The sequence below is a fragment of the Macaca thibetana genome, chromosome 3, assembly GCF_024542745.1.
Source record: "Macaca thibetana thibetana isolate TM-01 chromosome 3, ASM2454274v1, whole genome shotgun sequence".
Lineage (NCBI taxonomy): Eukaryota > Metazoa > Chordata > Mammalia > Primates > Cercopithecidae > Macaca > Macaca thibetana.
The window spans coordinates 55,536,970-55,551,276 of NC_065580.1; the positions used below are offsets into that span (position 1 = coordinate 55,536,970).

The 14,307-nt window shown below is 37.5% G+C and overlaps 1 protein-coding gene across 3 annotated transcripts in view; it reads left to right on the plus strand.

Moving 5' to 3' along the window:
* RELN (reelin) overlaps window positions 1-14,307 on the plus strand; it is a 515,960-nt gene that overhangs the window by 357,738 nt on the left and 143,915 nt on the right. For all 3 annotated transcript variants that reach the window (XM_050782664.1, XM_050782662.1, XM_050782663.1), the window contains exons 21-22: window positions 8,933-9,125; window positions 9,922-10,034. In XM_050782664.1, the coding sequence (XP_050638621.1) occupies window positions 8,933-9,125; window positions 9,922-10,034 (306 nt within the window). The remainder of the gene's footprint in view (window positions 1-8,932; window positions 9,126-9,921; window positions 10,035-14,307) is intronic.

The window sequence follows — 14,307 nt, forward strand, 5'->3', positions numbered from 1 at the left end:
GCGGATCACTTGAGGTCAAGAGTTCAAGACCAGCCTGGCCAACATGATGAAACCTTATCTCTACTAAAAATACAAAAATTAGCTGGGTGTGGTGGTGCGCATCTATAATCCCAGCTACTCGGGAGGCTGAGGCAGGAGAATCACTTGAACCTAGGAGGCGGATCATGCCCCTGTTACTCCAGCCTGGGCGACAGAGTGAGACTCCATCTCAAAAAAAAAAAATTGTGGATCATGTGAGTTCTCTTCAGCCAAAATTGAATCTGGAGATAATGTGGATGCAACATAAGAAAAACAGGAGTCAGGGAGTTCGTCATAGCCTGAGATCAGAGATGAATTGAAGTTGTGTTAGTCCATTCTCACGTTGCTAATGAAGACATACCTGAGACTGGGCAATTTATAAAGAAAAAGAGGTTTAATGGACTCACAGTTCCACGTGGCTGAGGAGGCCTCACAATCATGGCAGAAGGCAAAAGGCATGTCTTACATGGCGGCAGACGAGAGAAAATGAGAGTCAAGCAAAAGGGGTTTCCCCTTATAAAACCATCAGTTCTCATGAGACTTATTCACTACCATGAGAACAGTATGGGTGAACCCACCCCCATCATTCAGTTATCTCCCACTAGGTCCCTCCCACAACACGTAGGAATTATGGGCACCACAGTGCAAGATGAGATTTCGATGGGGCACAGTCAAACCATATCAGAAGTGGAGGACAGAAGCAGGAGAAGCTGGAAACAGCGAAGGCTCTTCTCATCATCCTCATCCCCACATTAGTGGCAGGGAAATATTGCCCCTGACAACTCGTCTACACACACACACACACACACATACACACACACACTCTTACTTTCCTGACAAAAGACTGGCAGGCACCACGAGAGCGGTGAGGATCAATTCTTCCCTGGGTGCATGGTCTCCTGCAGTCGGCCCCTCTCTGACCTTTGGTCTCCCTCTCTCCCTTATTCTCTGGGGGACACAGCCCACGTTGTGCTTTGCACTGACTCCCCCTCCAGTGGGCACCTAGCAGAGGTTTGCTTTTTCATCCACAGATTGCTCCAGCTGATATGCATTTTCTAAAAAATGCTGTGAGGTGGGCACAAGGAAGACTTATCAACAGAAACTTGACAGAAATCTTTGAAACCATGATCTCACCAACAAATTTCTATAAACTTTAAAACTATATATTTGTTAAAGTTTTTGGAATTAGTTGCTGGCATCTGGAATGTTGGGTAAATTGGCCTAATTTCACAGGAGACACAGGCGAGTGGCCGGGCTGAAAATGGAATCTGGACTTCAACAGAAGGGGTGGAGGAGCTGCTCTCTGAGGCTTCTGGAAGAATCTTCCGTCCCACAGCAGCACCGCTGCAAGTCCACATAGCCTGGTTAGAAAGAGGAGACAGCGTTCATTTGTGGTCATCATGGCCATTGCGTACAGACAACCTGAACCTCACAGTGGACACATTCCCCCCAATTCTATCTCCCATGAAGTTAGCTGATCCTTGAGAGTAAACTGCCACTAAGCACCCAATTTGATGCTGAGTTTTCATTGGATAGCATCTTTCTGTAAATGCTGAATTTTTTTTTTTTTTTTTTTTTTTTTGAGAGAGAGTCTCACTCTGTCACCCAGGCAGGAGTGCAGTGGCATGATCTCGGCTCACTGCAAGCTACGCCTCCTGAATTCATGCCATTTTCCTGCCTCCGCCTCCCGAGTAGCTGGGACTACAGGTGCCCGCCACCACGCCTGGCTAATTTTGTCTTTTTGTATTTTTAGTAGAGACTGAGTTTCACCATGCCAGGATGGTCTCGATCTCCTGACCTCGTGATCTGCCCACCTTGGCCTCCCAAAGTGCTGGGATTACAGGTGTAAGCCACCACACCCAGCCAATCCAAATACTTAATTAACAGCAGCCAAGAAACTCAACTTATGCTTTTTACTAAAGAGTTTATCTAGCTTAAAGTAAGATTCTAGCCCTGAATTGAAGAACTATGTATAAATTTCCAAACTGAGAGAATGGGAGTGGGAATGAAAAGGCTGAAGAATATACACTGTGAACTTTAAATAGGAAAGGTAAAGATAAGCAAAACAACACAGGTGCTAGGGGTAAAAAGTATAAAAACAGCCTGAAACAGATGCTGAGAAGCACATGTATTCCAAAAGATTTTTGATTCCTGACATAACCCGAAAATCTTATCTAGATAAATAAGAAGTTGTCTATCCACTTAGAAATCCATAAAGACATTTTAAATGAAGTATTGGGTAAATACATGCCAAAATGCATTGGTAGAGAGATTTCAAATTTGTTTGGAGCTGTAGCTGCTGCCTCTTCTAGGCAGAAGGAGAGGCTAGAGACCAGTAACAGGTGATGCTGTCAGAGGGAGAGGCCCATGGGAAGGCAAAATCAGTCAGTGTCTCCACACATTGAATATCGTAGAATGGGGACTATCATGCAAAACCTGTTCAAATTACAAACGGAAAATTACAACCACAGTAACTTAGAGTGTTATTTTAATTTTCTGCTCTAGTGCTTGATGGATCAAGCAAACAAAAAATAAGTGAGAGCATAGACAAATTAAGAAGGTAATTGTCTTAGTTCATTTGTGTTCCTATAAAGGAATACCCGAGGCTGGGTAATTTGTAAAGAAAAGAGGTTTATTTGGCTCACAGTTCTGCAGACTGTACAAGAAGTACAGTGCCAACATTTGCCTCTGGTAAGGGATTCAGGCTGCTTCCACTCATGGCAGAAGGAGAAGGGGAGCCAGTGGGTACAGAGATGACATGAAGACAAAGGAAGCAGGAGAGAGGGCAGGGAGGTATCAGGCTGTTTCTAAGAACCAGCTCTCAGGGAAACTAAGAAAGCAAGAACTCACTCATTACCTCAAGGACAGTACCAAGCCATTCATGAAAGATCCACCACCATGGCCCAAACATCTCCCATTAGGCCCCATCTTCAGCATTAGGGAACAAATTTCAAAATTAGATTTGGAGGGACAAACATCCAAACTATGGCAGTAATAGGCAAGATTTAGTATATATATGTACATGTATATGTATGCATGTACGTATACATGTATATGTATACATATATGTGTATACATGTATATGTGTGCAGCCAATAAACATGAATAGCTTCTAAATTTGTTTAGTAATAAAAAAATGTAGATTAAGAGAGTGTAGGCATAAAGTGGCCAAAATAAAAAGTGTCATCAAAGTTCAGTATTGACAAGTAGGAAGAATTGGCACCTCAGTCATTGTTGATGTTCTTGGTAAATGTAACTTGGTGCAATCTTTTTGGAGGGCAGCTTGACAATAAGTGTCAACTTTTTAAGTGTGCGTTTGCTTTAACGAAGCAATGTGCTTTTAGGAATTTAACCCAAAGAGACAATTGGATACGTGCACAAAGATATACAAGGATGTATATTATAGAAGCATTGCTTATAATAGTAAACAAGTGAAAACAACCTCCCCAAATTTTTATAATTGAAGATTGGCTTGATTCGTTAAAAATCAAAATGTCTCACCATATTTTTTCAATATAGAAAGATGGCAATGAAATGTTGTACAAAGGAGTAAAGCAGATGTACTATGATTTCATAATTTTTTAAAAAAAAGAAAAGTAATGTGTGTGTACACATGAGAAAAACTGTCTGGAAGTGTTTTTACCAAAAAACTGTACATTTTGTGGTCATCTTTAGAAGGTGGAATTGCACATTTTTACCTTTTAAAAAATGCTGCTTTTATATTATCAGGTTGTTTTTTCCATTAAGTGTACAATTTCTATAATCCACTAAAATAATATGGTTATTTGTTTTGAAATGTAATATCATAGAAATAACAAGTGAGTTAAAATGCTGCCTTTAAGCCCACAACATCAACAAGTTTATCTAATCTAGTAAACATTTCTTCGGTGATTACAAGAACATAACCAATAAGAGAATGATATCGGAGAGGCTTAGATTCATTCACCTCCTCTTCTTCAGATGAATATAACTTCCGAATGGTATCAAAACAAAAACAACATTGTATGGCTCTTCTGTTTTTCTAGAAATGAGCTCTGCAGACCTGTTTTTTCTGTGGGACGCTTGAAAATAATAGAATGTTGCTTAGGTTTCTAAGAAATGTAAATATGGATGCATTAGCTTCTCTTATGGCACATGAATAGTGAGATTTCATCCATACTGACTTATATACTAAACTGCTCTTAAAGAGATGGGCTCAGTTGTAAAAAATGGTTCAGTTCTGTAGGTAGCTTGGCTGTTTGACATGAATTTGCTTTTAAGGAACTTTGTGGCCCACTTACTTTGGCTATGTGTGTCTGCCTTTCATATAAAAGAGGCTTTTTTCTGGAGATGGGAAAGAGGCTCTGGGAAAATGCAGAAACTGATTTACTTAAGTGAAGATAACCTCAAAACCTTGTCGGTATCCATTACAGCATTTAAGTAACTATAGCTTTGTTAAACTTCCCTACTCCCCAGTTGAGAGACCTCACTCACATGCTCATTTTATTTAACAAACAGTCCTTGGGAGCCTTTGAGAGGCAGGATATAGTAGAAAGGACTTCAAAGGAGAACCCAGAAGGCCTAGTTTCTAGCTTTTTAGTACCTGTGTGACCTTGAGGCCAGCAACTCAGCTTCTCCATTTTCCTTCTCCATAACACAATGTTAAGGATCGCTGTTGGTCTCCCAGAGGGTCCTGACTCAAAGGTCAAGTAAGATAATCCAGCTGTTAGAAAATCATGATGTCCAAAACAATGTGCTTCTGTGAGTTGTAGGCAAGGTTCTGAGGGCTTTAGGGGATGCAGAGATGAATAAGATATGATCCCTCCCTGTGGACAGGCTTCCGACCTGATCAAAAAACAGATCCTCAGCAATACATGAGATTAAGCAAGGGAGGGTGAAGCAAAGGTGCTGTAGTATGGACTAAGCAGAGAACTATGGAGACTCAAATTCCACCAGGCTCTTATCCATTTGGCCAGTGTCATAGCCTACTAGCCTTCTTAGAGGTGGGAATAAAGAGGGCTAGAAAGGTAATCCTGTCCTAAGTGGAGTTATCCCCATTCTCTCATTAAATCTTGCAATTAGATGTAGGAGCTTTATTTTTGAGGCACCCTTGCAAGTCAATATAAATAAAGCTAAGCCTCCTGATTCACAGTGCCTTCTCTCTCTAGAATTTCTCCCCAAAATGCTGATGTGGGCTGTTCTTTTCTGTCCCTATGACTGTAACAGAAAAGAAGTTCAGCCTCATGTTTGCCTTTATAAATGTATCTTGATTTAGACAAGCAGCGAAGAGGAGCAGTTTTGTAAGTTAAAGGATCAGTCTGTGAAATGCATAGTCTGTGGAAAAAAAACAGACTGAGTATCACTGCCAGTCTTGAATAAACCAGAAATTTAATCAAGTGGACTAATACTTTGAATGGTCTGGAGTTTAAGGTGCTTTTCTGTGTTATTTTGCTTCAGATTAAGGCATCAGGAAAGATATCATATAGTACCAGGAAGTATGACAGATGTATCGCTTAGAAATGTGTTCAGCTCTAGATTACAACAAACACAAGAAAAGACTGACCATGACATAAATGAAAGTAAAGAGGCTTAGCTGTCATTTGTAACAAGCAGTCCTAGAATAGGCAGTCCTGGGCTTGTGAGCACCTTAAGAAGGCCACTGGGACCCAGATTCTCTCACTTTTCTGTTCCGCTATCTCAGCAGAGAGGCTAATAATGTTCCATTATTGTCACAAAATGGCTGCTGCCCCCAGAGAGGAAAGATGACCATAGGAGCAACAGGGAAAAGGATGTGGCAGCCAATTCCATTGGTTCCCTTTTGAAACACTTATAATGAAAGCCCAATGCATAAATTCACCTTCCACCTTTTACTTACATCTCATTGGTGAGAACCCATTGCTGGACGCATGGCCACCCCTAGACCAATCACTGGATAGTGGCTAAAAGGAAGAGGCTGTGACTGGCAGCTGGATCAGCCCACACCAAAGCATTTGCAATAGGAAATAGGAAACACCAAATAACTCTAGGCTCCTATTCTACCAGTTGAACAGATACAGTTACTAAGCAAAAATTTTGTTATCATTGTTTAACTGCCTTAATTTCGCTTATTTAACCTATTATTTTACGTAATTTTTATCTTGTTTCTCTCTTGGTGTCTTGGCACCTTTAAAATCTGTTATCAGGTATTCCAAAATAGCTCACAAGCACACAACTCTCCTCAGCATTGAATACTTCCTCTCTTCAGCCAATTTCATAGCTACATTTGTAATTATGCAAACATTAGATGCAGGCAATAGTTGTAAAACACAGCATTTCCTTCTGTTTCTGTATAGAATTGTGAGGACACAAAACCATCCCAGAAGGGAGAAATTTACAAGATGCTGATGGTAAAAATAATCTTGAGTTATTTCAGCAATGGTCAGGTGGGGAAATACTGTTCATGGCGTGAGTGAGAAAGCGTTGTTGGCTCTGTCATTTGCAGACCCTTCAGCCCATGTACTACCAGGCGCTATTAGGCTTTCTCCCCAGATGCCCAGGAGACTGGTGTATCTTTAAAGCAAACAGTTGAAGCCTAGTTGGATGCCTCTAATTATCTTCCTCATAAAGGGTGCTAGAGAGACATTTAACCCTTGAAGCTAAAAGCAATGCCTGTTTCTTACAGAGATAAGCATTTGGGATTTCTTTTGCCTACTTAAAAGACCCTAGGAGCAATATAGGCAAGTGTGTGCCTCTACGGCTTACTACTATTTTTATTCTGTGTTGATTTCTTTTATTTTTTCCAATATTGCTAAAAATTACATTCTACAGCTTGATATTTTCCAGATTGTATCCTGTGGATCCAAACACATAACAGCAATCATGGTTTTATATTTTTAACATCAGAGTATCATTGCATAGTAACTGAAAGTTAGTGATTTGTAAATTCACTATAAACAAAATAAAAATTAAAAAATTACTCCAAAATGCAGGATTTTTTCTCTCCCAATCTTAGAGTAATAGGAAGACAAAGATTTAGTGTATTGGTTAAGAAGCTTTACAGTCAGGCAAAGCTGATTTCTCATTGAGTATCCCATTTACTAGCCCTATTTTCTCATTTGTTAAAAAGAAATAATTATTCCTACTAAACAGAGTTACTGAAAGATGAAACTAAGGAAAGTAATGTGGGTATTGTGTCTTAGGACATGGCCTAGATTGCACAAATGGTAGACATCTTTAACAACAATGATAAACAAGTTGTGGCATTTGCTATCTCTTAACTGGATTTGCAAGACTAGCAGTATTTAATATAATTTTTCCCTTTCTTTTATTGACCATTCAATTAAAGCAGAGAATGGGGCTTTTCCATTTTATTCCTCTCTTCATTGTCCAATTGCAAAACCTTAGTTTTAAAACTATTAGTTAAGCAGTAATTATTCTGTTGGGGAAAGCTGCTTGTATTTTAACCTTGAGTTTAAGTCCATGGTAATCCTCTATGTGGACAATATTCTGTCATTAAATAACATCTTAATCTCTGCAAGAAGCAAGTCAGAATAGTTATCCTTATTTGGCTGATTTAGCAAAAGGTAATTAAGAAAATGTATTAAATATCTCAACGATTTCACAGAGTATTGCCTTAGCCTTTTTGTCCATATCAGCTATGCCTTCTGACTAACAGGTTTACTGTTGACTAACAGGTTTACTAACAATGGTACTGAAACTGCTTCAGAATAGCAGAAACAAGTACCGTGATGGACAAACCTTAGTGCGATTGACCCTGGGAATATTTACATTGACTCATGTAACTACAATATAATGTGCCTATATTTTAATCTTCTCTGATAGATTACAAACTCCCGAGTATTTTTCTCTTAAAAATTAATTTGCCTGCCTTCAAACAGTTTGCAATTATGTAGTACTCAATTGGGACCCAGTAAGATGTGAATTTTACTGATTTGAGACACAACCATTAAAACTGTATTATGATGTTTTCAGTACTTAACCCATGAGTATTAAAGGCCATTTGAAAAATAAGGAAAATAAAAAGAAAATTATAAATCGCAAATTTCCTGCCACCAAACACAGCTACCAAAAACATTCTGGTGAATTTCCTTCGTGCATAATTTTATGGCTTTTTAAGACTTATTTCATCATATACACTTTAATGTGATTATATTATCTATAAATATTTGAAAGATGGATAATGTTCTTTCAAGTGCTCTACCATTTTACTTAGGCCTTCCATTTTGACATTGGCATTGTTACCAATTACTATTAGCAGTAATCCTGTAATACTTTTTGTATTTTATAAAACTGTCTCTAAATTTAAAATTATTTTCTCAGGATAGATTTCAAGAAGTGAGATTAATGAGTCAAAAGGTTTCGACTTGCCAGGTGTGGTGGTTCACGCCTGTAATCCCAGCACTTTGGGAGGCTGAGGTGGGCGGATCACGAGGTCAAGAGATCGAGACCATCCTGGCTAACAGGGGGAAACCCCGTCTCTACTAAAAATACAAAAAATTAGCTGGGCGTGGTGGCGGGCACCTGTATTCCGAGCTACTGGGGAGGCTGAGGCAGAAGAATGGCATGAACCCAGGAGGCAGAGCTTGCAGTGAGCCAAGATGGCACCACTGTACTCCAGCCTGGGCTGCAGAGCGAGGCTCCGTCTCAAAAAAAAAAAAAAAAAAAAAAGGTTTATACTCATGAGCAATATATGAGTGGGTACCCAATTTTAGGTACATTTGACAACTATAGATATTAACTTTTTAAAAAAAGTTTCATCTTTGAAAGCTTGTTTCAAATTGCATTTATTAGATTTACTGAAATCCATTCTAGAATTCGGCAAGGTTTAAATAAGTAAAATGAAATTATTTTGGTATATAGTGTGAGGTGAATAATTTAATTTTTCTCTAATACATTGTGTTCAGAATTTTCTGATTTCCATCTCTGTCTCTTTCAGTTTTACAGGAGATTCTAAACTTGCCTCAAGTATGCGCTATGTGGAAACACAATCAATGCAGATAGGAGCGTGCTATATGATTCAGTTCAGTTTGGTGATGGGATGTGGCCAGAAATACACCCCACACATGGACAACCAGGTGAAGCTGGAGTACTCAACCAACCACGGCCTTACCTGGCACCTCGTCCAAGAAGTAAGTCTAGTTTCCCTAAACCTTGTGACAGGTAACCTGCCTTTTACCTAGCAAGCCAAAAAAAAAAATTGCAGTTCTAGAAGTTTAGGTTTGGTTGAAAAGAAACAGTGTTATTTAATATTTGTAACTTAGAATTAACATAAAGTCAGCAAAGGATTACAAAAATGCCACATTCTTCATGACAGATATTAAAGAGTAATTGGAAATATAAAAAAAAAAAAGAAAATAACTTCCAAAACTGGCTACCCTCAAATGATGTTTTCAGTATTATTTTCTCTAACCCTCTTTCTTTATAAATGTGTCCCTTTCTTTTTTCCCTGTAAGGTGTCTTCATCTGTCTCTACCTGTAGGTAGACCATATTAAGAATGTGGTATCTCTTGTCTTTAGAAAAAAAGAAGAAATATCTTGGAATAAAATTCATATATATCTTAGCAATGTGCCATTGCAATAAATGAATAAATATAATGAATAAACTAATTTTTACCAAATGCCAGTGTTATGATAACAGGCCTAAAAACAGCATCCTAATCCATGTCTGTTTGTACGTGCGAGTATTGGGAAATACTCAATTTCATTATGCACCTCATTTGAAATTATTACTTAAATAATTTTAAGACTTTCTATGAAGTTTTAGCTTCATGGAAAGAAAAATCGTGGATTGTTTCCATATCACAAATAGTTAAGATTATGACATTAGATTTCTTTAAGGTCTTTTTCACTTACAGTGGGTGAGTAGACATATTTCACCTGAGGAAGACAGAAGCTGGATTTGATTTGTGCCTAACTTTCTTTCAGGAATGTCTTCCAAGTATGCCAAGTTGTCAGGAATTTACATCAGCAAGTATTTACCATGCCAGTGAGTTCACACAGTGGAGAAGAGTCATAGTGCTTCTTCCACAGAAAACTTGGTGAGATGACATCTTTAGATATGGCTGTCACTTTAACTTTGACTATCCCTTTTGATTCAATTCTATCTCTATTGATTCAAGTATGACTTGAATATGAAGGCAAGTTAAGCAAAATGGCAAGATGTTTATTCTTTTTATTTCATTATCAAAAGACCAAAACCTTTCTTTTTTATGAATAATATTTGAAAAAGAGAGCTAATGACAAGTAGGAAAATGTGATTTCCAAACTGTTCTAGCCTTCTTCTGACCTTCCTACTTGCTCCCAGCATTTTCTTTTTATGGGAGAACTCAATGAGTCAGTTACTTTCGGTTTGACATAGAGAAAGGAATATAGGAATCTAGAAGTTCAAGTAATTTGGATTGCAAAGCTGTTTTCTCGTTGCAAAGCCTTACTTTTGTGTATCAAAAGCTTAATATACACCTTTTCTCTATTCATGTTTTTTCAGTAGCACTAAAAATTATCCCCCAGGAAACAGAGGCCTCAGTAAACTAGGAAGAAAGTTAAACATTTGATAGTGTGAAAGAAAAAAGCACAATAGTTTTTTCCCAAATATTACACTGTTTTGTGTTAGATTGATCACTCAAAAAAATGTAATGTTTGAGGAAAAAATTAAACAATTCCTGGTTCAGGATGAACTCACCCAAAGAAAAAGCCTTAGACTAGAAATTAGAAGGCCTGAATTCTCAGTATAGCTCTACTGATGATTAATCACATGATCTTAACCATTCACAACTTCAAGGTCAGGTCCTTGTAAGTACAATGAAAAGGTTTAATTACATGATCTTACAGGTCCCTCCAGTCCTGTAGTTCTAAGATTCTGTAATTTGCGCACAAGAAAAAGCATAAAAGAGGCAAGTATTATATTATTCTGTAGTATCTGACTAACAATCACTCTTTTGTAAAAAGAAAATTACTAAATAAACCCTCTCAGATTACTTTATGTAAAAGTTAGACTCTACACAAAAACAATTGGTTAGATACCAACCTAGAGTTATTTTTATGCCTTTAGTTGAAGATTGAATTCCTGCATTATGTAAAAATGCCTTTTTGAATATTTTGAAGGATGCATTATTATGTCAGTTGGAATAAAATGCTTGAAATTTGATTTCCACAGATTTTTCTGTTTCCAACTGTGAGCCATTTCCTAGATACTCTACTAATGCTTTGTATAACAAGTTACTACTTTCTCTAGCATTCTACTTTTTTATGTCTACTGCTGGGAATATAATCAAGACTTTTATCTAATTTCAGTGGTATTCCAAGCATGTATGTCAAATTTATGCAAAACAACACTTCAAACAATTGAAATACTGGTCATATTCAAAGCAAAGCTACTGAGGGTTATTTTTTCATTATTTTACAATTAAGTACATTTCCCTCATATAAAAAGTGTTGTTTTTTACTCATTGACATGTGAAGCACACTTTCAAAATTATGATGGTAAGATAATATTGATAGTGTATTTTTTTTTTTTTTTTTTTTTTTTTTTGAGACAGAGTCTTGCTCTGTCACCCAGGCTGGAGTGCAGTGGCACGACCTTGGCTCATTGCAGCCTTCACTTCCTGGGTTCAAGTGATTCTCCTGCCTCAGCCTCCCAAGTAGCTGGGACTACAGGTATGCCCCACCACATCCAGCTAATTTTTGCATTTTTAGTGGAGATGGGGTTTTGTCATGTTGGCCAGGCTGGTCTTAAACTCCTGACCTCAGGTGATCTGCCCGTCTTGGCCTCCCAAAATAACTGAAATTACAGGCATGAGCCACTGCGCCTGGCCTAATAGTATATTTTAGAGATGTCTTTTTGTCCCTAGAAACATTATGAACTATTGTTCCTATTTAATGCAGCTTAGGCAAATTCAGAAAGTGTTTTCCTTATCAGAAAAGCCTTCCCAAGTTCTGTGACACTCAAATTGTGTGCTGCATTATTTTCTAGCTCAAAAGATAGCACCACCGAGTTGGAAGTTTTAGTATAGTCAGAAAAGGTTAATTATCATCAGTGTTAACTAGACACTGAAAGGAAATATATTAACCCATAAGCATTTAAGAGCCATGGAGTACCTGGCACATGGTAGTTGTGCTTATTGGACATCGGGGAATTAAATAGAATTTTAACTTGATGAGACTCAATGTGCTAAAGAGATGTTGTATTATAAAGTATCTCTTTTAATAAATAGTTAAGATTATGATGTTAGATTTCACTAAAATTTTCTACTAAATTATTCCCCTGACCATTTACCTTTAAGTATATGTAACAAGTAATTTAATTCTGCTTTTCCAAATTTCCTTCAAAGCCCTGGGGAAAAAAAGTGAAAATATTTTTTAAAAACAAATAACCCAGCAGGATATTTATCTTAACATTCCTACTGACTAATATTTAAACTAAACATTATTGCTGCATTTCAAAAAAAACCCATATTCTACTAGTTATTGTCATTGTTTTTAGATCTATAATGCTTAAAAGCTCTGCCATAAAAATAAAGTATATTTGCTTTCCTTGGAAGTCTTGATAACTTTATTTATTTTGATAATTTTAAAACTTTGCAAATAGCAGGCTTTCTCAAGCATTGGGGAAAGTGAATGCAGTTTGCAGCAGTAATCTTTTTTTGGTCAATCTTTGTTCTGCCGTTTTGATTTAAACATATGCAATTATAAATTGAATGCATAAAAGCAAATGTGGTCCCTGCATTATCAAATATCTGTTAACTTTGGAAAACGTGCTAGATAGGGCAACTTAGAATGGAAATACTGAATGTATACACCTGCTTAGAGAAATTATATTGTGTATGAACAATTTGTTACTCAATGAAAATTAATTTTGTTTTTATGAGAGACACTTACATAAGAACAGAGCCTAATGAGACCCAAACAGCTGTCAGTCGCTGACTTCATAAACAAATCAACACCTAATGAGTGAATGAGTTTCAGAATAATTGGGTAAATGTAATTACAGGAACTCTGAAGGTGGAAAATACAATTTAGTCAGCCTTCATTTACCTTGATTCCTCAGGTAACCTAACTATGAGGAGACAATTCAATACTGTTTCATTTCAGTCTTCAAGTTATATGGGAAGGAAAAATCAAATAAAGGAGTCAAGTTTTGTTGCTTTGGGGAATCCGGAGAGTTTAGATTTTAAATGCAAGTCAACTTCATTTCATGACCCACACAGCAGTAGTCTGCTTTCAGACTCAATTCAAAGTCGACGAGATTTTCTTCCTGAGACTACTTAGTTTTGAAAGGGAGAGAAAGAAAAAATTGGCAATTTAAATATTTGTATTGAGGGAGAGACATAGCAATGACGCCGCTGCAGATCAGCAACCTTACACCTTGTCTTCTCACGTGTGACAGCTGGAGATGCCTCACACAACTAATTTTTTTTCTCAATAAAACTGAAGCCAATATTCAATCTCTTTTTCCTGCCTTTTCTCTTAATTAACATTAGCACCTTAAACTGTGGATTGTGGTTTTAAATGGAATTGTCCCGTTGAAGCTTTGTATCCTAAGGAAATAATATCTTTTTTAAAAGTTCATAAGATGCATGTAAGGATTAATTTACTTAGGAAAGCAATTTAGAATGTGTCTGCGTATGACTGTTTAGAAGCATAAGCTATGTAACCTAAGACAAGTTTCTGAAACCCTTCCCTATGCCCATTTTCACATTTGGAAGTAAAAAAAAAAACTCAAATTAGTGGGTGCCATGGGTTTTTTATAGGCATGTAACTATAAAGAAAATAAATTGTCACTTGGTCAACAGACCAGCAGAGGAATCATTATATTTGAGAGCTGGAAGGGATCTTAGAAATTAGTTTGCCCAAACCTTTTATTTGAGAGGTGAGGAACTACAAACCCCTGAGGGCTTACATTTCTCACTAAAGGTCACACAGCTGCTAAGTTGCAGAACCAGGGTCCTGGGGGCCTTGTCCCCCGACTACTAGTACATTCTTCATTCCATTACCTACAGAAGAGTCATAAACAGGCTGCCCTTTACTGACCTGTTCATCCACTCACTGACTTACTCTCTTAGCAAACTTTTTTGGAACCCCTACTTTATTCAGTTCCTGTGCAAACTGTGGAGACTAAAGATATCCCTATCCCCAAAGAGCTCACAGTCTAGTCACCCATGGCCATGGACTTGACTCAGATTAAAATCTATCTTAAAAGAGTAAAGTCAGCTTTCCTTTTCAGAATGACAAGGTGCGTAAGTCTTACTTACTTCTATTCTGTAGCGCTCTCTGCTCTAAGATAATGCATCTACTTTTATAGTAGGCTTTTCTAAA